The following is a 21,909-nucleotide window of genomic DNA, read 5'->3' as shown; positions in this document are numbered from 1 at the left end:
CCCAGGCCGCGGCCGAATGCACGTCTTCCCCAGACTGCCGCCACGGCGCATTGCTGGCTGCCTCGAGGGCGCGGAGCTCGAGGCCGCACGGGCGGAATGGCATGCATGCTATATGGACAAGACCGACGAGCGGGAGGCGATGCGCCTCGCCCGCAACCTTGCAATGAGTCGCTCAGCGCCGAGTCGCGAGGGTGACTCCGCACGCCGAGTCAAGGCGCGGCGCGAGAAGAGAGACAGAGAGAGAGCTTTTAGCAATAACATTTAAAATCTCGCCCCACGCAGCGTACCACCCCCCCGCCCGACCGGGCGTCTACTTGGGTTTGTCCGCGACACATCGCGGGAGATACAGCCCCCTCTCTCGCGCGGCCCGGGGTGCCCATCCAATATCACCCCCGCCGGGGCGTGAATCCAAGCCGAGACTTTCCTCGTTGTACAGCGGCGCATGAGAAGCTAACGAAGCCGCAGAAGTTTACGGAGTTTACGAGTCTGCAACTCACGGCTGCAACAGAGTAACGACGCGATCGCCTGGCTATCGCGTGCCGACATGATCCACCAGCTGACCGCCAGATCAGAACCAGTGCTCACGATGCCTAATCATAATAGTCATTGATCACCATGCTGCGGCCTAAGACTCCGAGGATTGGAATCGTCAGACTTGATCAGCCGCGGACGGCAAAGACCGCGGTGCTTGGAGATCTGGTGGCACCACAGAGCCTACAGGGGGTGGCACCACAGAGCCTACAGGGGTCGGAGAGCTTGTCCCAAACGGATATCATCTACAGGAGAGCAGAAGGATACACGTTCTCCGTCTGCGTCTCTGGACACCCCGTGAACGCACCTGATCAGCTGCAGCTCACGCGGGGCGAGGTCAGGATCCGCGGGACTCAGGGCGATCCGCAGCACCTCTTTGAAGTCGGCGGCAACCAGCCGCCGCGTGCACGCAATCCCTCGTTCACTGAACCATGGGTAGTGAATGGGCGCGCTGTGGGCGTCGTCTACATCTACCTGCCCGAGCTCATCCTTGCCAATCTCAAGCAAACTTTGGCCGAGCTTCGCGAGCTTGAGTGCCGGTGCCTCTCCTCTTCATGCGGATTCATGGCCAACATCAACTCTTTCTGCGCCGCGCGCTCCGGGATGCCGACACTGATGTCGACTCTCGACCTGCTGCCGACTCTCTTGCTGTCGCTGCCCCCAGAGGACGTCATCCTCGTCCTTACCTCCAACGGCACGAACTTCAAGCGGCACGCGGAAACACTGATTCCGCCACATGTCCCTCTGAAGAGACTTCGCGTCTGCGGGCTGGAGCAGGTGCGCGGATTCGGCGCAGAGGTTGCCTCAGGTACAACTGTGGACCCGTTGCTCGCAGAGGCTGGCATTGTCGGGGCGGTGGTGGAGGCCTTCACGGCCACAGCACCAAGCCCTATCGGTTTGTGCGCCCCAGCAGCTCGTGCTGCACAAATCCTCCCCGCCATCCTTGCGTATCCCTCCTCCCAAAGGTGCGATTCTACTCGAGTGCACCGAGCTGCCAGGTGGAGGGTGGCCCTGGCCCCCTAGCCGTCCGATTCTCGCGGCCTTACTATTCGAATATGAGATCACAGGCTATTCGAACGCGCTGCGCCAGAAGTTCAATCTGCCCGTGTACGATGTGCTCACGCTCTGCTCGCTGCTCATCGCTTCCGTGGCCGTGAGCCCTACCCTAGGCGCACATGCCCACTTCGTGAACGAAATGTAACGAGGGGGGCATCTCATAGAAGACACGGCAATTGGGGTTCGTACGGGAGACGGGAAGTGAGAAGGGAGCGCATCACGCAAAAGTGTGAGGGGGGAGTGCGTGTATGTTTGTGGGACATGTGTACGTGCTCTGTTGAAGTGGTGTAGGAGCGGACTGGTGCGTGCTGGTGCGGGCTGGTACTCACACACAGGGAGCATTGAGTGCTCTGTGTTGAACTGTGCATACACGTACGAATGTGTCGGGCTCGGTGTGTGTGTGAGTGTTAAGCGAGCAAGCGTGCCCCCCATGAAAAAGATTTTTTCGCTCAGGCGGGCCGCCTACAGTAGGGCAGTCAGTCAGCTTGGCTTGAAGGATGCTGGAAGGAGGCTGGAGCCCGGCGAACGAGAGTTTACCGCTCGGGCAGGGCTTGAGCGTGACCTCACCGTCGCAAGCGTTTGCGGTGCCGAGGGTGCTGGTCGCTGCTGCGCACGCTAATCCGTCGATCATGCTCCCGACTAGTGCAGTCGCAGCCGTGCCTGACGCGCAGCACGCAGGTCAGCGCCAGGGTCTGTACCCTCCGTCCTCCTCCTAGAGCGTCACGTGACCGTAACACGTGCCCCGCCTCACCCGGACCTTCTCGGTCGCAGGCCGCGCCGACCCCTGCATGCATGGCCTCGAGCACGTCTTCCCTCCCCCAATGTCGCCACAGCTGCCGCCTCAACCACCGCCCTTGGCGTATCGCTCCCTCGCGTCGGGGGAGGCGGGCGGCGGCGGCGCGGCAGGCGGCGGCGCGGCGGGCGGCGGCGCGGGCGGCGGTGCGGCGGGCGGCGGCGGCGTGGGCGGCGCTGACGGCGGCGCGGTGGGCGGCGGCGCTGACGGCGGCGCGAGAAAGCGCCGAGTCGGGGAGGCTGCAGAGTACGACCCGCGAAAGGCGCCTCGGCGGGCGCAGACGGCGTGGAACTACTACACCTCGAAGGCGCGGCGCGCGCTCAAGCGGGAGCGCCCGCAGGCGACCGAGGAGGAGCTGCAGGCTCTGCTCAAGGCTTCCTGGGAGCAGCTGCCCGCTGCCGAGAGGAGCGTGTACGAGGGCAAGGCGGCGGCGGACCGCGAGAGGCACGCGTCGCAGCTGGCCCTGCACGCGTCGCACCGCAGCGCGGACGGCGGCGCGGCGGGCGACGCAACCGCGCCGGCCTGCGATGGCGGAGGCCTCCTCTCCCCTCCCTCTCCGGCGCGCGTGGAGAGCAGCGGCGGGGTGCGGCTGCGGCTGGCCGGCTGCCCTCTCTCGCCCCTCCTGGGCGGCAAGGGCGGCAAGGGCGGCAAGCAGGCGGCCAAGCAGGCGGGTGCCGCCGCCGGGTCCGCCAAGCCCTCCAAGCCCGCGACGGCGTACATGCAGTTCTGCATGGAGAGGCGGCCGTCGCTGACCGCCGAGCTGAGGGCGGGCAGCTCTAGATGCGGGACGCAACAGGCGCCCTGTCGTGGAACCAGCGCTCGCGGCTCGCGGCACGTACTCGGGTGTGTGGTCGGCTGTTCTGCAGCCGCACGCTCGCCAGTGTCGCGTCTCTGCACTCCACCGCTTTGCACCGCTCGATCGACCGTGAAGTGGACCATATGGGTGTGTGGCCTCCCGATGAGCTGTCGACTAGCTAGGCGCTGTTCACACCTCTCTGTTCACACCTCCCTGTTCACACCTCTCTGTTCACACCTCTCTGTTCACACCTCCCTGATGAGCTGTCGACTAGGCGCTGCACGGCCCCTCCTTCAGCCAGACGCAGGTCATGTCTCGGCTGGGCGCAGAGTGGAAGGGGCTCGGCGAGGCGGAGAAGGCGCCGGCTCAATCGCACGAGGCAAGAAGCTGCGGACAGCGTCTCTTCACACACCCTCCCTGTGAACAGGCGCGGCTCGCGCGGGCAGCCAAGGCGGCAAAGAGCGCGGCCGCGGCGGCGGCGGGGACTCTGACCAAGGGCAAGGCGGGGTCGCCTGCCAAGCCAGCCGTCAAGGCGCGCACCGCCTTCCAGCTCTTCGCAAACGAGACAAAGCCGCGGGTCGAGCGGCTCTGCAAGGCCGCGCGCGCCGCCGCCGCCGCCTCCGCTGGCGCCTCCTCCGCTGGCGCCTCCTCCTCCGCTGCCGCCGCCGCTCCCTCCGCCGGCCCCTCCGCCTCCGCCACCGCCTCCGCCACCGCCTCCGCCACCGCCTCCGCATCGGGCGCCGAGGCGGCGGCGGCGGGCGAGGAGGCGGCGGCTGGGGCGGCGGGCGGGAGCTGCTCGGCGAGCTCGTCCGCCGGCTCCTCGGGGGGCGACGGCGGGGTCGAGGCGGCCGTGGCGGGCACGGCGGGGCGCAGCATCGCCGCCCACTGCCACGCCGCCCTCCTCGTGCTGTGGAAGGGGGCGCCGGCCGAGGTGTCGCTTCCGAGACGCTTGCGAGACGCTTCCGAGACGCTTGCAAGACGCTTCCGAGACCCCTCCTAGACAGACCCCTCGCGGAGCAGACGCCCCCCCCCCCCCCTTTCAGGTGCGCGCCTCCTTCGAGGAGCGCGCGGCGGCGGAGCGGGCGGCCGTTGCGCGTGAGCTCGCATCGGCGAGCAAGAAGCGCCGCCTAGATGCCACGCCGGAATGCCACGCCAGACGCACTTGCGCCACATGCTACGAATGCGTGGCCGCGGCGACTCGACGGCGCCGCCCCCTCTCTCTCCCCCGCACAGGAAGCTGCGTGCGTCGGGCGGTGGCGGCTACCTGAAGTTGCGCGAGCAGATCACGAGCTTCGCGCGCCGGCAGCCGCACCAGCTGCTGCAGCTGCTCGAGAGGCGAGGGGGCGGGCCTGGCGGGCCTCGAGGCCGCGCCCAGCTGTGAGGGCGGAGCTACTGTTCGGCGGGGTAGGCTGGCGGTGGAGGAGTCGGCTTTGGAGCAGCGGCGCGTGCGGCAGCGGCAGCGGGAGGCGGACAAGGCCGCGAAGGAGGAGGCCGTCGCCCGCGAGGCGAGAGACGCCGCCGAGAGATGGGAGCCGAGAGGAGGGACGAGTGGTGGTGGTGAGGGGGGGGGGGGGGGGACTGGGGCTGACACCATGCGGCGAGACACGGCCGAGACACTGCCGAAACACGGCCGAGACACAGCCGAGAGAAGGCGAAGAGACAGCCGAGACTTGGCGTAGCCACGAGATGAGCGCGAGGTCGCTGCGAGATTTCCGGCTCGTGACACACGCGTGCACGCCCCACGGGCGCACAGGACACACACCGGCACAGCTCCCGTGAGACGACCCGAGATCACCCGAGATCACCCGAGATCACCCGAGATTGCCCACGCAGGCGCGGTACCCCGTCGCGGACGCGCTGCTTGCCACAGAGCCGCCCGCTGACCCGCCGCTCGCGCCGTGGCCCACGCCGCGCTACCGTCTCAACCTGACGCCGCGCGAGCAGCCGACGAGCGGGCCGCTGCTCATGGCGAGCGAGAGGTCTTCGCCTCGTTCGGTCAACGAGTGAGTCGGCCAGTTGGTCCGTTGGTCAGCTAGGCGAGCGAGTTCGTCGCCTCGTTTGGGCCCGCCCTCTCGCTCGCGCCGGTCGAGGCGCCGACGCTAGCCTGACCACGCGCATGCGTGCCTGACGCCGCGGCAAGACTTGTCCTGCCTTGAGCTGACTAGCAGCCCGGAGACTCGGCCGGGACTTCGACCCACAGAGCCTCTCACGGCAGAGCTGCTGCAGAGGACGGACCCTGGCTGCCGCGTTAGGTGGAGCACGGTGCGTGCGGGCAGAGGACCAACGGCTGCACGAGGTGACCCGAGGCGACCCGAGAGTAGGTTGAGGACTTGCGCGCGGCGCTGCTGCACCGCCGGCCGTCGCACTTACTGGCAGAGCTGCACTCGGCGCTGCTGCGGCCGCTGCTCGACGCGGCGGCGGACGCGGCCGGCGCGGCGGGCGGCAGCGAGCGAGATGCGTGGCGCGGGTGTAGGGTGGAGGAGGACGTGCGGCTGATGCCGCGCTCCGCCCTGCGAGGCGGGGCTTGGCCCGAGGCTGCCCGGTGGCTGCTGCTGCGCTGGCTCGCTGCGGGGCGCGGCGGCGCGGCGGCGGCGGCGGCAGACGCGCCTTTGGAGGAGGCGAGCGAACCAACACACACGCACACGCACCCACCCACGCACGCACGCACGCACACACACGCCTCCCTCGCGCACGGGCCTTGCGCTTGCTTGCCGTGTGGGGCTCCTGTCTTTCTAGACGTGGAGTCGCGAGGGTTAGCCTGGCCCTTGCCCCTCCACCTCGTGCGTGTGGAGACGCTCACCCCCCCTCGAGCCAGCGGCTGAGTCAACTCGTCGATGATGAGTGCCTCCAGGCGAGCGAGCTGCTGCGCGCGACAGAGCACCACCAGCTGCCGCTCCGCGCAAAGACGGCGCTGCTCGCTTGGCTGGTGGACGAGGCCGCCGCCTCGGCGGCGATACGCGAGCAGCTGCAGCGCAACGTCGAGGGGCGGAGCGGCGCGTGCCTTCGACAGCCTCGGGGGCTGGAGGGGAGGCTCGTGCCCTTGCGTGCGGAGGCTGCTCTTCTGCGCGTCGCATAGGCGTCCTCGAAAAGGAGCGCGAGCGGAGGCGGGAGGAGAAGGAGAAGCGGGAGGCGGGAAAGGCCGAGGCGGCGGCCAAGGAGGCGGCCAAGAAGGCGGCCAAGGACGAGGGCGGAGAGGACGGCGCGGACGGCGCGGACGGCGCGGGCGGCGGCGAGGGCGCGGACGGCGGCGGCGGCGGCGGCCGCAACGGCGGCGCCGCGGACGGGGCAAAGAAGAAGAAGGGCCGGAAGGAGGAGGAGGGGAAGGAGGACGAGGAGGCCGATCCCCCACCCGACGAGGCGCGCGGGGGTCAAGGGGAAAGGGGAAAGGGGACGGGAGGGGGGGCGGGAACAGGAGGGGGAGGGGGGAGGGGGGGAAGCGAAGTGAAGTGGGAGTCGAAGCGTGTGTGTGTGTGTGTGTGTGTGTGTGTGTGTGTGTGTGTGTGTGTGTGTGTGCGTGTGGGCGCTGTGTGTGTCTGTGTCTCTGTCCCCCGGGGGAAGGGGGGGGGGCTCCCCCTCCCCCCCCCCCCCCTCCTCACCGACCCCCCCTCTCCCCCCCCCCTCCCCCTCCCCCGCTGCGGGCGTGAGAGACGTGCCTCCTCCCCCCGCACCGCCCCTGCGAGCAGGAGGCTGTCCGGCTCGGCGTGGCCGCGCGCATGCAGGGCCGGAGCGGCGGCCGTCCGTGGCGCTTCCAGGAGCCGACCGGCCGCAATTTCGCCGCCGGCAGTCCCACGAAGCCTCTTCACAGCTGCGGCTGCCAACAGGAGCTCACCGCCGCGATGGCGCTGCTCGCCCGGCTGTCCGCCCGCGAGCAGCAGGCCGCGCCAGCCTAGATGCGGAATGATGAGGACCTAGCTGGGTTGAGCTGGGTTGACTGGCGGAGCTGGGCGGAGCTGTATTCTCTCCGCCCGAGTGCTCACGCGGTGCCTTGGCTGCGACCGCACGCGCTGACTTTTGTGACGGCATGGCGCAGGCCGCGCAGCAGCGCGCGCAGCTCGCCGAGCTCGCAGCGCTGCCTCTGCGCGCAGAGGCGCTCGGCGCCGACCGGCAGAGAAACCGCTATTGGCTGCTCGGCGACGGCTGCGGCCGCGGCCGCCTCTATGTCGAAGAGATCACCGCCCCGTGGCCAGCCGCCCCGCCGCCGCCGCCGCCGCCCGCGCCGCCCACGCCGAGCCGCGGCAGCAAGGGCCGGCGGGGCGGCGGCAGAGCGGCGGCGCCGGCGCCGTCGCCGGCAGAGAGAGCGCCGCCGCCGCCGCCCCCTCCCGCGGCGGAGGGAGGGAGCAGCTGGCGCTTCTACCGCAGCCGGCAGGAGGTGAGGCAGCTGGTCGCGTCGCTCGACGAGCGCGGCGTCAACGAGCGGGCGCTCAAGCGCGCGCTGCAGGCCGCGACTCTAGCCGCGAGAGACAGATCCTCGGCTGGTCTCGGCTGATCCCGCGCTGCAGATCCAATCTCGCTGCAGATCCAATCTCGGCGAATCTCGGCCAATGTGGCGCCAGAGCGAGTCTCGGCCAATCTCGGCCAATCTCGCGCTGCAGGCGGCGCTGCCGCAGCTCCGACTGGCCGATGAGCCGGCGCCGTCGCCGCCCGCGGGGCCGTGGAGGAGCGAAGGGCCGCACGTTGGCGCGCGCGTGGTGCTGCACTTTGCCGGCGTCGGCGAGAGCGAGGCGCGGGACCAGCCCGACATCGCCCGAGACCACCCGAGATCGCTCGGGATCACCCGACATCGCCCGAGACCACCCGAGATCGCTCGGGATCACCGGAGGAGGCGGAGGAGGCGGCGTCCCCCCCCCCTCCCCCCCCGGCCCCCTCGCCGGGTATGCGTGGTGCGGCGGCGAGAGACGCGCGAGACGAGCCGAGATCAGCCGAGATCAGCCGAGATCACCCCAGATCAGCCGAGATCAGCCGAGATCGGCCGAGATCAGCCGAGATCGGCCGGCGAGGAGGCACGTGTGGTGCGGGGTCTCTGCCACCGTCGGAAGACATGCTCCGGACATGTCGTCGACGTGTTGGACGTGTCCCTGGACGTGTTGGACGTGTCCCTGGACGTGTTGGACGTGTCCCTGGACGTGTTGGACGTGTCCCTGGACGTGTTGGACGTGTCCCTGGACGTGTTGGACGTGTCCCTGGACGTGTTGGACGTGTCCCTGGACGTGTCCCTAGGCGCGCGTGGTCCGGTATCTGCCTCCGTCGGAGGACGAGCCCGCGCTGTGGCACGTCGAGCACGACGACGGCGAGATCCGCCGAGATCCGCCGAGGTCCGCCGAGGTCCGCCGAGGTCCGCCGAGATCCGCCGAGGTTGCCCCGCCCGCAGGCGACGAGGAAGACCTCGAGGAGGACGAGCTACTCGCCGGCGTCGCGAAGCTCGAGGCGCGGCCAGCCGACGGGCTGCAGGAGCAACCCCACCCCACCCACCACCCTTTCCTTCCCCCTCTTGCGCCGCTGCAACCACCACGCTCAGCCCTGGCCCCGCCACGCTGCCCCTCCCTCCCCCCCCTCCCCCCCCCCTCTTCCCCCGCCCTCGCCCCCCCCCCCCCCTCTTGCGCCTCGGCGGCGGCTCTCCACGCGGCTGCAGGAGATCTCATCTCGGCTCATCTCGGCTGCAGGAGATCGAAGGCCCCTTTGCGCTGTGGCGCAACGGCCCGCAGCCGCGCGGCGCCCGCGACCCGCCACTCGGACTGCCGGCGGCGCGCGAGGCGCTGCTGGCTGCGCAGGCAGCCATCGGGCCAGAGCCTCTAGCTGCGGGGGTCGGCGATCCCTCGCCGGCGGAGGAGTCGGCCGGTCGCCGTAGTCGCCGCGCGGGGCCGGCGGGCGCGAAGCTTCACGCTCACCTCGGGACGGCCTCTGCCGAGTAGGAGAGCGAGTCGGAGAGCCGCCCGCCGCTGCGCCGCCGGCAGCGGCTGGCGAGGCGGCGTGGCAGGCCGCGGTGCGAGCGGCGTCGAGCGGTGCGGAGTGCGGCGCCCTCCTCCTGCAGCTGGAGGCTGCGCTGTGGAGCTACCTGCGCACGGGCGGCGGGAGGGGCGGCGGCGGCGGGGCGGGCGGCGGCGAGGGCGAGTCGGCGGCCGAGGGCGACCCGGAGGGCGAGGCAGGAGCCGGCGCGGACGAGTTTGAGTGCGAGCGGGGGTGCGGCTTCCGCGGCACGTTCCGGGCGGTCGAGACGCACGAGGAGGGGTGCACTGAGGCGCCAGCGGAGGAGGAGCCGCTCTGGCCGCACGCCGCCGCCCGGCGTTTGTGGCTCGATTACGTCGGCGACGCGCCCACCACGGCCCGCGTCGCCGTCGCCGTGTCGCTGCTGCGCCGCGCGCACTCCGACGAGTGGTCGGCGCCGGAGCCCGTCCCAATCTACCGAAGGGGCAGCGGCTACTCGAAGTGAGACCACGAACGGGTCGCACGCGCGCCGCCTTGGTGTTTGTATGAGTCTCGGCTCTGGGGAGCGCACGCCGGGCGGTCGGTGTGTGGTCCCAATTCTTTTTTTATATTACCTGTACCACGATATATTACAGAGTTGGTTTTGCCCGTACCACCTTCGTAACACACGGTTCTATACGTACACAAGCTAACAAGTCCGATCTCAGGGCGCCCCCCGCGCTCCATATGCGGATGCGCAATCAATGTACTCTTGTGGGTCCGAATGCACCGCGCGGAGTGGTGACCGAAATGAACGTACTGGCGCTGTGCCACCACAAACACGTAGAGAGAAGTCATGTAGAGGCTTGCGCGGCAGCGCGGTTTCTCTTCTTCGCACCTCCGCCCTGCGCGGCGACGGCGCGCCCGTGCGCCTCCGCCTCCGCCTCGTCGTCGCTCGGCGGGGCAGCACCCGCCGCCGCCGCCGCCGCTGCCGCCGCCGCCCTCGGTGTGGCTGCTCCGCGCGCGTGCCGCTTTGTCGCCCTCTGCCCGCTCGGGGAAGAAGGCGGCCGGTCGGCGAGCAGCGAGAGTGCAACCGCACCGGCCATGACGTCTGCCGGGTCGAGGCCCTCCTCCTCCTCGCAGCCCGCCCCGGACGGCCCCGCTGCGCCCCCCGCCCCAAAGCCGTCCCGGCAGCGCGAGCTGTCCCGCCGCCCGCCCTCCAGGACACCGCCGAGCGCCCTTGCCCGCGGCGACGCCTGCTCCGGCGGCAACATGTTGTACCGCGCGCGCGCGAGCGCGGCCTACGAATGGCCATCAGCTAGTCACGAGTCGTTGATGGCTGACAATTCAGCCTGTCGTATGGAGAAGAGAGCCGCCTCCTCGGCGGTGCCAAAGACTCCGAGGTGGACGTCCTTGCCCCCCTCCCACACGTGCAGCTTGTACTTTCTGCTCGCGCGTCGGCTCACGTCCTTGTAGCCGCTGTTGCTGTTGCAGCTGGTGACCAGGGTGAGGCCCTCCCTTCCCGCTTGTCTGACCGCCTCGGCGCCGGCGGCGGAGGAGGGCGCGGGCGGCGGCGCGGGCGGCGGCGGCGCGGTGAGATCGGTGGTGTCCCTGCCCGCCCGCCTGCGGGCGTAGAAGAGCGCCGCCTGCTCGGGCGTCGCGAAGCGGCCGAGGTTGACGAGCTTGCCGCCATCCCTCACCTGCAGCGTGAACTTGTTGCTGCCGTGCTCCTTGGGGTTGTTGAAGACGCCCTTGTAGCCGCTCTTGTTGGCGCTCGTGGCGAGGGTGAGGCCCTCCTTCTCCGCCTGCCGAACCGCGGCCGCGCCAACCGCAGACGGAGCGGGGCGGGTCTGCTTCATCTTGGCCGCGTCAGCACGGCCGTACTCTGAGCGAGCATAGGCGATGGCCGCCTCCTCGGCGGTGTCGAATTGGCCGATAAAGATGCGCTTGCCGCCGTCCATCACCTTTGCCTCGAACTTCTTCGCGCCGCGGTTGTAATTCACGCACTTGTATCCAGTTGTGCTGTCCTTGCGGATAGCTGGGATCAGCACGAGCTCGTCTTTGGAGGGCGACTCGCGGTGAGCCATTTTGGAGCGACTCGGAGAGCGCAAGCGGCGGCGGCGGCGTTGTGGGCGATCGGAGGAGAGGCGCGCGGTGCGGCCAGCGAGTACGAATTGAGGGTTTTTGCTAAGGTTCCACACGCCTCCCACACGGAGGTTCCACACGTGGGAGCCGGGACTCGCTGTGTGGGAGCCTCACGACCACACACCTACACGCTCAATCCGTGGGACCCACCGACACCGAGCATGACGGTGTGGGTCTGCGCCCCCGGCCGCCAGCCATCCCCGATGGACCCCCCGCGCCCACTCCGCGCTCGGCAGCGCCTCTCATCTCACCGAACCGTCCGGCCGCCGCCCGGCTGCCGACAGGATCCCATCGACGGAGGCCGCGAGGAGAAGCAGATCGCCGTCGCCGCCGCCGCCGCTGTCGCCGCCGCCGTCCAGCCCGCCGCCGCTGTCACCGCCTCCCCCCTCGCCGCCGCCGTCCTTGCCGCCGCCGCCCTCGCCGCCGCCGTGTAGCCCGCCGCTTCCCTCGCCGCCTCCACCGTCGCTGCCCTCACCGAGCCCGCCGCCGCCGCCGCCGCCGTCGTCGTCGTCGTCGTCGTCGTCGTCGCCGCCCAGCCCGCCGCCGCGCAGCCCGCCGCCGCCGTCGTGGCCTCCCCCTCTCGCCGCCGCCGCCGCCCTTGCCGCCGCAGCCCTCGCCGCCGCAGCCCTCACCGCCGCAGCCCTCACCGCCGCAGCCCTCACCGCCGCCACCCTCACCGCCGCCGCCCCGCCGCCTCCACCGTCGCCGCCCCCACCGAGCCCGCCTCCTCCGCCGCCGCCGCCGCCCTCGCCGCCGCCTTATTCGCTGCTGCCGCCCTTACCACCGCCACCGTCGCCGCCGCCGCCCGGCCCGCTGCCGCCGTCGCCGTCGCCCCGACGGCGGAAGGCCGCAGCGGCGGCTCCGTCGCCCACAGCCACACGCGTATGAGGCGGAGCTCGATGCGGCGGCTGAGCTGGAGGCGGAGGACACCCACCTGGGTTGCCATCCCTCAACACAAGTGGCCCACCCTTCACATTTTGTCGCGCTCCGGGGCGGGGCGGGCGGGTGGCGGGACGGGGCACGGGCTCGCACGCAAATGGCTCTCTCGCACCACCTCATAACACGCGCACGGTGGCAGAGGACGCGTGCTAATCACTCCTCCTCGCCCTCCTCTGTTTGCTTTCGCGGCGAGCTAGAACGCATCTTTTGTTTTGCAGTTTTTCTATGCCGTACTATTGTCTTTTCACTTTGAAAAAATCGATCCACGGGACCCCGACCGACGTAGAAAGAAAAGTGCGAAAAATGCCCAAGACATATCCGGTGTGGGTGGCGTGTGTGGGAGGCCGTTAGCAAAAACCCCTTTTCACCTGACCGCTGAGCTACGTGTGGGACGATATGCTGTGGAACCTGATCTACACCTTAGCAAAAACCCCCCACCAAGTTGCAACCCTTCTTCCGCTTGTAGGTATATTGTTGGCAAATCTTCTTCCGCACTCGGCTGTGAACGCTGCTGTTTGCCGCCGGTTGAGCAGCACCCCGTCCCCATCCAGGTTGTTGGTTGCTGCCCCAGGTCCCGCACTATGTAGGTGCACTGCTTCAGCAGCGTGCACCTACCTCGATCGACGATCCTGGTCGCTGGTGTCGGTTGCGCAACCTTTTTGCCGACCTCCGAGCCCAGATAGCGCGCCGTGTCTGATCCTCGTCGGCATCTGCTTCCGGGCCTGGCGGCCCGCCACAAGGACTTAGGTGAGTGAGAAGTGCCCGCCGAAACATCGGAACGACGCTGCTCCGCTCGACTTGGTTGGTTGCTGGCAGCACCCCAGCACCGGGGGGTCCTGAGAGCTGTTGGTTGGTGCTCTGTTCACAGCACAGTGCGGAACAAGGGTTGCAACCTGGTAAAGAACTCGCTCGCAGGAAAGTGGCCGTACCGCTTCACACCGAGCGCGCCGTACCGATACCGCTAGGCTCTCCGGCGCCCCGACCCGAGGCCCCGTACCGCTACCCTGTAGCGAGAAAACAGCTCGCCGTACAGTCGGGATGGGTTATTTTGTGTTCGCTCTTGATCCTCGATCAGCGATATTTGAGATCTTTCTTGTACGTACTCTCTCTCTCTCTCTCTCTCTCTCTCTCTCTCTCTCTCTCTCTCTCTTCTTGTATGGAGAAAGTTGGCCCAGCGGGGGAGAGTGCGCGCTGAGACTGTGACGGGCGGGCCTTCTTGCCTCTTGCGACCCGATGCTTCACTCATGCTTCGGTGTGAATCATTCATGACCGGTCTCAATGCCCCACCCCCCTGCGCGCGGGCCTTCTAAGCCCGCGGGTAGTCCCCCCCCATCCCCAGGGCCTCCAGGGCTCGCACCTCAACCTCTCACAGGCCAGCGCACAGCGCCATAGGAGGTATTTTCTTCTCAACAAAGAGGCTGTGAATCACGCCCGCTGTGAAAACATTTGGCGGGGGATTTTTTCGCCAGTCAATAGAGCATGAAAATATACCTTTCAGACGGTACCTTTCTGTCCTCCAGAGTCGAAGAACTCGACCGGTGGCTGGCCGCCAAAGTGGCTGGACGGCGCCGCGGCGCACACTGGTGAGCCGCGGAGCACACCAAGGGAGCTGTCCTCGGCGCAGCCGATCAGCTCCCGCGGCCTGGGTGATGGCAGTGGCACTCTCTGAGGCTCCCTGATTTTTTCTGGTATTGGTTGAGCACTCTCTGGGGGTCATTTATGGATTGCGCTCGTACGCTCGAGGTACGAGGAGCGCAAGAGCGCGAAGCGATTTTTGGGCGGCAGGGCTGTTCCAGTTTATCTTGTGTTACGCGTGAGCCTGTGAATAGGCCCCGGAGGCCTCAACCCCCAACTAAAGGGTTGACGGGGGGTCTCAACCGTCAACCAGATGGTTGAGGGGGGGCCTCAACCCTCAACCCCTCAACCACCCCTATGGGCAGAGTCCTGTGCTTTGCTCGTGTTCTTTTCTGTGCCGCGCCAGTCCGCGCCCTTCTCGTGCCAGGAGCACTTGGAGTAGTTTTAGAATTCTTTTTTGGAGGGCGCCGGCTGAACTTCCGCATTCATGAGTCTGGTCTTCCTTCGGGTGTGGCTGCTCCTGGCGCCCGTCGCGGCCTTCTACCTGCCCGGTGTCGCCCCTCACGAGTACCTCGACAACGAAAAGGTTGAGATCAAGGCGCGCACCGCCGTCGCTCCACCGCCGCCGCACCACCACCGCCGCCACCACACCGCACTGCAGCCTCGCGCCCGTTGCCGCAGCCGTACGCACACGCCGCACCAGCGCCGGCAACCCAACCGCGAGAGGCCGGCCGCGCGGGCAGTGCACCGCCCGCGCCGCCCGTGGCCGCACGCCGTGCCGCCGACCCGGCGCACACCCCTCCCTCGTGGGCCAGGTCAACAAACTCTCGTCGACAAAGACGCAGCTGCCGTACGACTACTACTCGTTGCCCTTCTGCCGCCCGGCCGAGGTGGTCAACAAGATGGAGAACCTGGGCGAGGTGCTCCACGGCTCCGTCATCAAGAACTCGGCGTACGACATATCGATGGGCAAGATCGAGTTCCGCGTGCTCTGCAAGCGGACTCTCGAGCCTGCAGAGGCGACGCTGCTGCACACGCGGATCCGGCAGGACTACCGCGTGCACATGATCATGGACAACCTGCCCGCCGCCACCAAGATGATCCGCGAGCTCCCCGACGGCCAGACGATTGTCATGTCCGCGCCCGCCCTCTGCCCACACACCTCCGCCGCCACCTCTCCACCACCCCCCGCCCACACACCTCCGCCTCCACCTCTCCACCACCCCTGGCTCCTCCGCAGGTACGACCGCGGCTACCCCCTCGGCTTTGTCGGGTCTGCAGAGCGGCAGGGCTCCGTGCCGGGCGGCGCCTACCTGCACAACCACCTGCGGTTCGAGAGTAGCCGAGAGATCACCCGAGATCACCCGAGATCACCCGAGATCACCCGAGATCACCCGAGATCACCCGGGCGGCGCCTACCTGCACAACCACCTGCGGTTCGAGAGTAGCCGAGAGATCCCCCGAGATCACCCGAGATCACCCGAGATCACCCGGGCGGCGCCTACCTGCACAACCACCTGCCCACGCACTAGGTTCGTGCTCAAGTACCACAAGGACGCGGCGTTCGACGGCGCGCGGATCGTCGGGTTCGAGGCGTGCAACTACTCCACCGCCACTCGTCCCACACCCGCCCCCAGTCTCCCACTACACGCGGTCTCCCCCTCCTCCCGCGAGGGCGAGCCACTCTCAGTCGACCACACGCGAGGACACCCCCTCGGGCACATCTCGGGCACATCTCGGGCACATCTCGGGCACATCTCGGGCACATCTCGGGCACATCTCGGGTGCCTCTCGGGTGCCTCTTTGGTGCCTCTTTGGTGCCTCTTTGGTGCCTCTCGGGTGCCTCTTTTGGTGCCTCTCGGGTGCATGCACCACATGCACATGCACATGCACATGCACATGCACATGTGCATGCCATGCACATGTGACACGCCGGGGGTAGGTCGAGCCCCTCTCCGTCAAGCACAAGTACAAGGGCGCCTGGTCCCGACGCCGCCGTCCTCTCCTCGCACCTCCTGCTTGCGCCCCTTCTCGGACCCTTCTCGGACCCCTTCCCCGTGTAGGTCTGACGACGCCTCCCAGCTCCAGCTCCTCACCCTGCCCGTCGGGCACGACTCGCCGCCGCTGCGAGCGGACAGTGAGGGGGGAGCAGCTCACTCTACGCACTGTGCACTCGCAATAGGCCCGACTTGCCGCCGCTGCGAGTGGACCCAAAGGGAAGCGCTGCGGAGCGAGAGGCGGCTTGCGCGTGCGGCGTGAGGCGACAGGGCCGGTGAGCTGAGGAGGGGCGAGATGGCGTGGATAGGTGGTGTACACGTACGACGTTAAGTGGGAGCCGTCGGACGTCAAGTGGGCGAGTCGCTGGGACCTGTACCTGTACATGGGGGACGACCAGATCCACTGGTCCTCTCCCCCGCCCGCCCGCCGCTCCTGAGGAGGAGGAAGGGGGGTGGGTCATACCCTGGCTGCGACTAGGTTCTCCCTCACCAGCTCTCGCTCCTACTCGAGAGTTGACCATCAGTGACGAAGAACTGACGACTCCTTAGGTTCTCAATCATCAACTCTCTCGCGATCGTCCTGCTGCTCACCGGCGCGTGATATGTCTCTCCCCATCTCTCCCCATCTCTCCCCATCTCTCCCCATCTCTCCCCATCTCTCCCCATCTCTGGCGCGGGGTGTGAGATGCGCACGCCGGAGGGAGGGAAGGAGTCACCCGCCCGCTCTGAGCAGGCATCGTCGCCATGATCATGATGCGCACGCTGAGGAGGGACGTGTCGCGGCACACTCGCCACACACACAAGGGCGCCCCGCGCAGAGGCGTCAGTCCCTCACTCGCGGATCAGCCGTCGGCTAGGTACAACTCGCCCGAGGACAAGGACGACCTCGCCGAGGCGACGGGCCCATCGCCCGCCCCCCCGGTGGCTCAGTCCTCCGCTCACCGCCGGAGGAGGAGTCGCGTAGGAGTCTGGCTGGAAGCTCGTGCACGCCGACGTCTTCCGGCCGCCGCAGCAGCCGACCCTCCTCTCCGCCTCCAGGACACGTCCACGACATGTCCGAGACATGTCCCGCAGGCCGCCGCAGCAGCCGATCCTCCTCTCCGCCTCTCTCGGCACCGGCATGCAGCTGCTCGCGAGGAGGACATTTCCTAGCCACTTCCTAGCCACTTCCTAGCCACTTCCTATGAACAGGCATGCAGCTCCTCGCGATGGCGGTCGTCTCCATCGGCTGCGCGATGCTCGGGTTCCTCTCCCCCGCCAACCGAGGCGAGACATAGCCGAGACGGCACCCTCCCCCCGCCGACCCTAGGCGTTCTCAACCGCCACGCTCACCGCCACGCCGCTACCAGCCTGCCCTCTGCCCTCTGCCGCACCCTCTGCCGCACCTCCTCCTCCCTTCCCTCGCCCTCCTTGAAGCCCAGCATAGCCCATCCTCGTCACCAGGCGGCCTGCTCCCCTACTCTTCTCTTTGTCTTCTCTTGTTACCACCCCTCCTCCTCATCAGGCGGCCTGCTCACCGCCACGCTGCTCACTTTCATGCTGATGGGCGTGCCGGCGGGCTACTGCGCCTCCCACACCTACAAGGCACTCAAGGGCACCGAGTGGAAGCTGGTCACCGTGCTCACCGCCACCCTCTACCCCGGCGCCATCGCCGCCACCCTGTTCGTGCTCAACTTCTTCATCTGGGGCCAGCACTCCTCGGGCGCCTGACGTGTCCAGGAAGTGTCTAGGAAGTGTCTAGGAAGTGTCTCATAGGCCAGCAGTCCTCGGGCGCCATCCCGTTCGGCACGATGGTGGTGCTGCTCCTCATGTGGTTCGGCGTGTCGGTGCACCCCTCCCCTAGCCGAGATGCGCAGAGATGCGCAGAGATGCGCAGAGATGCGCAGAGATGCGCAGAGATGCGCGGAGAGAAGCCGAGAAGTGGCTCGGCGTGTCGCTCTCCTCCTCGCCGGCGCCCCCCCTCGCGCGGGCCGTTGCCCGAGCCTTCTCGGAGCCTCGCCAGGTGCCACTCGTGTTCGCCGGCGCCTTCTTCGGCTTCAAGGCCCAAAACCAACGGGCCCGCCCGCGCCGCGCACTTCTTCTTCTCTGACTCGCGCGTTTCGTGTCTTAGGCGAAGCTCAAGGACCCGCCCTGCCGCACCAACGAGATCCCGCGCCAGGTGCCCGAGCAGGCGTGGTACATGGTCGGAGCCTTCAACGTGCTCATGGGCGGCATCCTCCCCTTCGGCGCCATCTTCATCGAGCTCTTCTTCATCATGACCTCCGTCTGGCTGCAGGTTTCAGATGTGCAGCCCGGAGCCCCGCCCAGAGCGCGGCCGAGGCGGCTGAGCTGGGGCGGTTGCGCCGCGACTGACCGCGCCCGTGTCCCGCGCGCAGCGCTTCTACTACGTGTTCGGCTTCCTCGCGCTCGTGCTGCTCATCCTCATCATCACCTGCGCCGAGATCTCGATCGTGCTCTGCTACTTCCAGCTCTGCAACGAGGACTACAACTGGTGGTGGCGCGCCTTCCTCACCTCTGGCTCCTCGGGGCTGTACCTGTTTGGCTACTCGATCATGTACTTTCACTCGCAGCTCGAGATCGACGGGTTCGTGCCCACCCTGATGTACTTCACGTACATGGCGGTCTTCTCGACCCTCTTCTTCCTCGTCACGGGTGCGGTCGGCGCCTGCTCGCGCCAACACTGGTTCATTAGTAGTCATTGTGAGCTACGAATGAGTAGGCACGATCGGCTTCTACTCGTGCCAAAAGTTTGTCTGGGCGATCTACGCCGCCATCAAGGTGGACTGAGCTGCAGAGACCGAGGTCGCAGGCGGTGAGAGCGGAGCCTTGGACCCCTCTGAACGCAAGCAAGGCTGGGGCGTGGCGAGGGGACGGCCGATGCGTGGCGCGTGCGCGGCTGGGGCGTGTGCGAGGGACCGGAGACGGACGTGGGCCCAGCGGGGCCCAGAGATTCGGCGACACACCAGCGCCCGTCAAGAGTCCCCGACGCCCAGTGTCATGACCCGGGAATATACACCGTGTGAAGTGCTGCGAAGAGGTCGGTGAAGCGAGAGAGAATAGTTAGGGTGTGTGTCGCGTGTTCTCCTCTCCCCGGGGCGCTGCCAGGCAATTCCAATTTTATGGAAGGCGTCGATTACTCAAAGCCGTATGTGCATGCACATGCGCATGCCACATGCACATGCACATGCACATGTGCACGCGCGTGACGGAACGTCGTCAGTGACTGGTGTCTCGTCCCAGGGCCCAGGCCTCTCGAGACCGCCCGCGCGCTGCTAGCATGAGGACTCGAGGAGATAGAGATCCCCCCGCGCGCTATACGCCATCGAAAATCGTGTGTGTACATACCCGGCGACTGTTTCGAATTGTATGCGGTTCCGGTTCCGGAAGATAAGTGTGAGAGAAGGCCAAAGCTAGGCGAGGCCTCAACTACAGCGTGACGGCTCAAGGGCTAACGACGGAGCCCACGTGGGCGGCCCTGAGCCACGGCTACGGCGCATCCCCCTCGTAGTAGTCGTCGTAGTCGTACCCCTCCCCCTCCCCGAAGTCGTCTTCGGTCAGGAGCCCATCCTGCAGCGCATCCTCCAGAGCGTCCTGCGCCCCGGCGCCGTCGGCGCCGCCCCGCCCAAACAGGCCGCCCAACAGGCGCTGCCACACGTAGCGGCGGAACCAGCTCTTGCGCGTGAGTCGGCTGGTCGGCGCGAGCCCCTCTGCACACGGGTCCTCCTCGCCGCCCACGTACCCCTCGATCGTGCTGCCCAGCGCCGTGACTCGCCACGTGTGCTTTGCGCGCCCGCGCTCGGCCTCGCCGCCCGCCCCCGCCTCTACCTCCGCCTCCACCTCCGCCTCCACCTCCGCCTCCGCCTCCGCCTCCGCCTCGGTCGCCTCGACCGTCCCTGTTCGCGCGTGCCGCTCCCCCTCCCCCGCCTCCCCCGCCTCCCCCGCCTCCTCGATCTCCAGCGTCCCGCCCCTGGCGGGCCTCGTCAGAGTCACCTGCCGGGCGGGGCGGGGCGGGGCGGGCGGGCGGGGGGGGGGGGGGGGCGAGGGGCGAGGGGGAGGAGGAGGTGAGGGGAGGGGGGAGGCGGCTTCGAGGGCAATGCCGACGGTGGCGGTGACGAGGCGGAGGGCGACGGCGAGGGCGGCGGCGAGGGGGCGGGGCGGAGAGCGTCTGTGGCCTGCCAGATGAGGTCGTAGCAGCGCGAGCCGGTCAGCCGCTTGTGGTGCGCCGTCCACGCCTCGTCGCCGCAGCGGTGTGGCCACTGCCATCGGGCGAAGCGGCGTGTCAGCGGGACGGCTTGCCGCCGAGGAGGCGGCCGCAGTGGCGGCGGCTCCGATCTCGCGGCCAGCCACGGCAACGTATGTAGACAATGGCGCAGCGAGCCTCTCTCCCGGGCGTGCCTCGTCTTGGAACCATGCACACCATGCGCACATGACAACATTGACATTGACATGGCATGTGTTGGAGATGTCTCGGGCGAGTCTCGGGCACGTCTATTCGCCGCCTTGCCGCCAAAGTGCGACGGGTTGCCGTGCCGATCGACGACACCGAGCGCCTCCTTCTTGTACCTATAGTTCACGGCTGCCGGTGTGAAGAGACGCTGCTCACACCCGCAGCGCCCGAGCGCCCCCTTCTCGTACTCGCTGCCGCGCAGAAGCTCGTGGATGATGTCAGGGATCGAGCCGTGGTGCCACGCTAGCAGCACGCTCGAGCCTAGGCAGGGAAGCCGTCGAATCTAGACACGATCACATCAATGAGAGTACGTGCATAGCTCGAGCCTAGATTGGGAAGCCGCTCGAATCGAGAGGAAGCCGTGAGGCGTGCCACGCGAGCAGCCGCGCTGCGGGCCGTGCTGGAGCACGCGGTGCAGCCGCCGCACGGCACCCTTGGTGTCCTTGTGGAAGACCTGCTCACACCGCCGCTCCGTGAACACGTCCGCCCGCGGCCCCCGCCTCCCTCCCTGGCGCGAGCACGTCATCGTCCAGCCGGAGGCCGAGAGCTTCCGCCACGGGGCGCGCGGTGTCTTGCGGCCGGTGTGAACGGCCTTTCTTGCCGTGGCTGGCCATCACGTACGTGGGCGCGCCGAGAGGGAACGCGATGCTCGCGTACGGGCTCGCTATGCAGCGCTGGAGGTAGCGGGCTCGGGAAGCTCCATCCGGGGAGAGCCCGTTGTCGTGCTCGCCCTTTGGAGGCTTCTCGCCGTGCCGGATGATAATTATGTACGCTACGTCGAGCGGCTCCAGCTTGATGCCCAGAGTCGCCAGAGGCTTCCACAAGAGAGAAGCGGGACCGGACTCGCCGTCGTCGAGCGAGAGAGCGAGCAGGCCGGCGGCTGCAGCTGCGAGGGAGCAACAAAGAAGCGCCGAGCGTCCACGCATGTGGCGGCGCTGCGACCTCGGTTCGCTATGCATGTGGTACGGGGCGTCCATCGGAGGCGATCTTTCTAGCTGCAGCTTTCGTCATTCAGCGACTCCCTCGCACACACTGGCACGGGACCTGGCGCGCACTGGCTGGCACTCACACTTCACACTAGCCGCTGGTCCTTCCAAAATCCTGCTCGTGCAGGTGGGGACCCTGTCCTCCTCCCCTTCCCTCGTTTGGGTTGTCTACTTTCTTTCTTTCTCCCCCCCCCCCCCCCTCTTGGCTGTCTGTTTTCTTTCTTTCTTTCTTTCCCCTCGTTGGCGTGTTCATTTATTTATGCGACGGCACTCCGCTCCACGAAGCCAGCGCGCCCTCTTCGGCAGCATCGTAGTCGTCGTCGACTCGTCGTCACAACGAGGAACTGGGAACGCGATCTGAATTCCTCCCTCCACCTCGCCCACACCGGTCACCGCCGCCGCCGCCGCTCACGCCGCCGCCGCCCTCCACCTCGCCCACACCGCCGCCACCCTCCACCTCCCCCACACCCCCACACCGCCGCCGCCGCTCACGCCGCCGCCGCCCTCCACCTCGCCCACGCCGCCGCCGCCCTCCACCTCCACACCACCCCGCCGGCACTGCCGCCCACACCTCCGCCGCCCTCCTCCTCCCCCTTGCCTCCGCCACCCTCCACGCTGCCTCCCCCGCCGCCACCCTCCCCTTCGCTTCCCCTCTCCACCACCGCCCCAGTATTTTACGCTTGGGTCAATATATAACTGATGATCGCGAGGGAAACGTTATGGCTAAGTTCTTGGTGGCACCA

The 21,909-nt window shown here is 68.0% G+C and overlaps 7 protein-coding genes across 7 annotated transcripts; 4 read left to right on the top strand and 3 right to left on the bottom strand.

The window, feature by feature from the left end:
- Nucleotides 1–615: 615 nt before the first annotated feature.
- Nucleotides 616–1,732, top strand: EMIHUDRAFT_230989 (hypothetical protein; the record flags this gene model as incomplete). The annotated part of the gene is made up of 3 exons (XM_005784793.1): nucleotides 616–1,426; nucleotides 1,497–1,529; nucleotides 1,599–1,732. The coding sequence occupies 3 exons, from the start codon at nucleotides 616–618 to the stop codon at nucleotides 1,730–1,732; spliced, it is 978 nt and encodes a 325-aa protein (XP_005784850.1).
- Nucleotides 1,733–2,630: 898 nt separating this feature from the next.
- On the top strand, nucleotides 2,631–2,864 carry EMIHUDRAFT_49273 (hypothetical protein; the record flags this gene model as incomplete). Its single annotated transcript, XM_005784792.1, has 1 exon — nucleotides 2,631–2,864. A coding segment is annotated over one exon (234 nt), but the record flags the coding sequence as incomplete, so codon positions are not given.
- A 3,483-nt stretch (nucleotides 2,865–6,347) lies between these two features.
- On the top strand, nucleotides 6,348–9,731 carry EMIHUDRAFT_456115 (hypothetical protein). Its single transcript, XM_005784791.1, has 9 exons — nucleotides 6,348–6,534; nucleotides 6,856–6,928; nucleotides 6,998–7,051; nucleotides 7,207–7,614; nucleotides 7,769–7,897; nucleotides 8,394–8,463; nucleotides 8,545–8,624; nucleotides 8,837–9,011; nucleotides 9,086–9,731. The coding sequence occupies exons 2-9, from the start codon at nucleotides 6,890–6,892 to the stop codon at nucleotides 9,601–9,603; spliced, it is 1,473 nt and encodes a 490-aa protein (XP_005784848.1). The 5' UTR covers nucleotides 6,348–6,534; nucleotides 6,856–6,889; the 3' UTR covers nucleotides 9,604–9,731.
- Nucleotides 9,732–10,399: 668 nt separating this feature from the next.
- On the bottom strand, nucleotides 10,400–11,164 carry EMIHUDRAFT_230985 (hypothetical protein; the record flags this gene model as incomplete). Its single annotated transcript, XM_005784790.1, has 2 exons — nucleotides 10,400–10,591; nucleotides 10,778–11,164. The coding sequence occupies 2 exons, from the start codon at nucleotides 11,162–11,164 to the stop codon at nucleotides 10,400–10,402; spliced, it is 579 nt and encodes a 192-aa protein (XP_005784847.1).
- A 167-nt stretch (nucleotides 11,165–11,331) lies between these two features.
- Nucleotides 11,332–12,398, bottom strand: EMIHUDRAFT_364615 (hypothetical protein; the record flags this gene model as incomplete). The annotated part of the gene is made up of 1 exon (XM_005784789.1): nucleotides 11,332–12,398. A coding segment is annotated over exon 1 (269 nt), but the record flags the coding sequence as incomplete, so codon positions are not given.
- Nucleotides 12,399–14,223: 1,825 nt separating this feature from the next.
- Nucleotides 14,224–18,875, top strand: EMIHUDRAFT_468029 (hypothetical protein; the record flags this gene model as incomplete). Its single annotated transcript, XM_005784788.1, has 16 exons — nucleotides 14,224–14,322; nucleotides 14,552–14,871; nucleotides 14,977–15,066; nucleotides 15,269–15,329; nucleotides 15,679–15,719; nucleotides 15,800–15,873; nucleotides 15,953–16,008; nucleotides 16,042–16,139; nucleotides 16,283–16,326; nucleotides 16,467–16,515; nucleotides 16,591–16,654; nucleotides 17,177–17,394; nucleotides 17,475–17,559; nucleotides 17,844–17,891; nucleotides 18,109–18,385; nucleotides 18,453–18,875. The coding sequence occupies 16 exons, from the start codon at nucleotides 14,224–14,226 to the stop codon at nucleotides 18,518–18,520; spliced, it is 1,692 nt and encodes a 563-aa protein (XP_005784845.1). The 3' UTR covers nucleotides 18,521–18,875.
- Nucleotides 18,876–19,219: 344 nt separating this feature from the next.
- On the bottom strand, nucleotides 19,220–21,106 carry EMIHUDRAFT_230980 (hypothetical protein; the record flags this gene model as incomplete). The annotated part of the gene is made up of 6 exons (XM_005784787.1): nucleotides 19,220–19,300; nucleotides 19,388–19,500; nucleotides 20,220–20,296; nucleotides 20,369–20,441; nucleotides 20,556–20,634; nucleotides 20,702–21,106. The coding sequence occupies 6 exons, from the start codon at nucleotides 21,104–21,106 to the stop codon at nucleotides 19,220–19,222; spliced, it is 828 nt and encodes a 275-aa protein (XP_005784844.1).
- Nucleotides 21,107–21,909: the final 803 nt, after the last annotated feature.

Source organism: Emiliania huxleyi, assembly GCF_000372725.1.
Source record: "Emiliania huxleyi CCMP1516 chromosome Unknown EMIHUscaffold_168, whole genome shotgun sequence".
Lineage (NCBI taxonomy): Eukaryota > Haptophyta > Isochrysidales > Noelaerhabdaceae > Emiliania > Emiliania huxleyi.
Note: the sequence above shows the minus strand (reverse complement) of the source record. Positions and strands in the feature narration are given on the sequence as shown.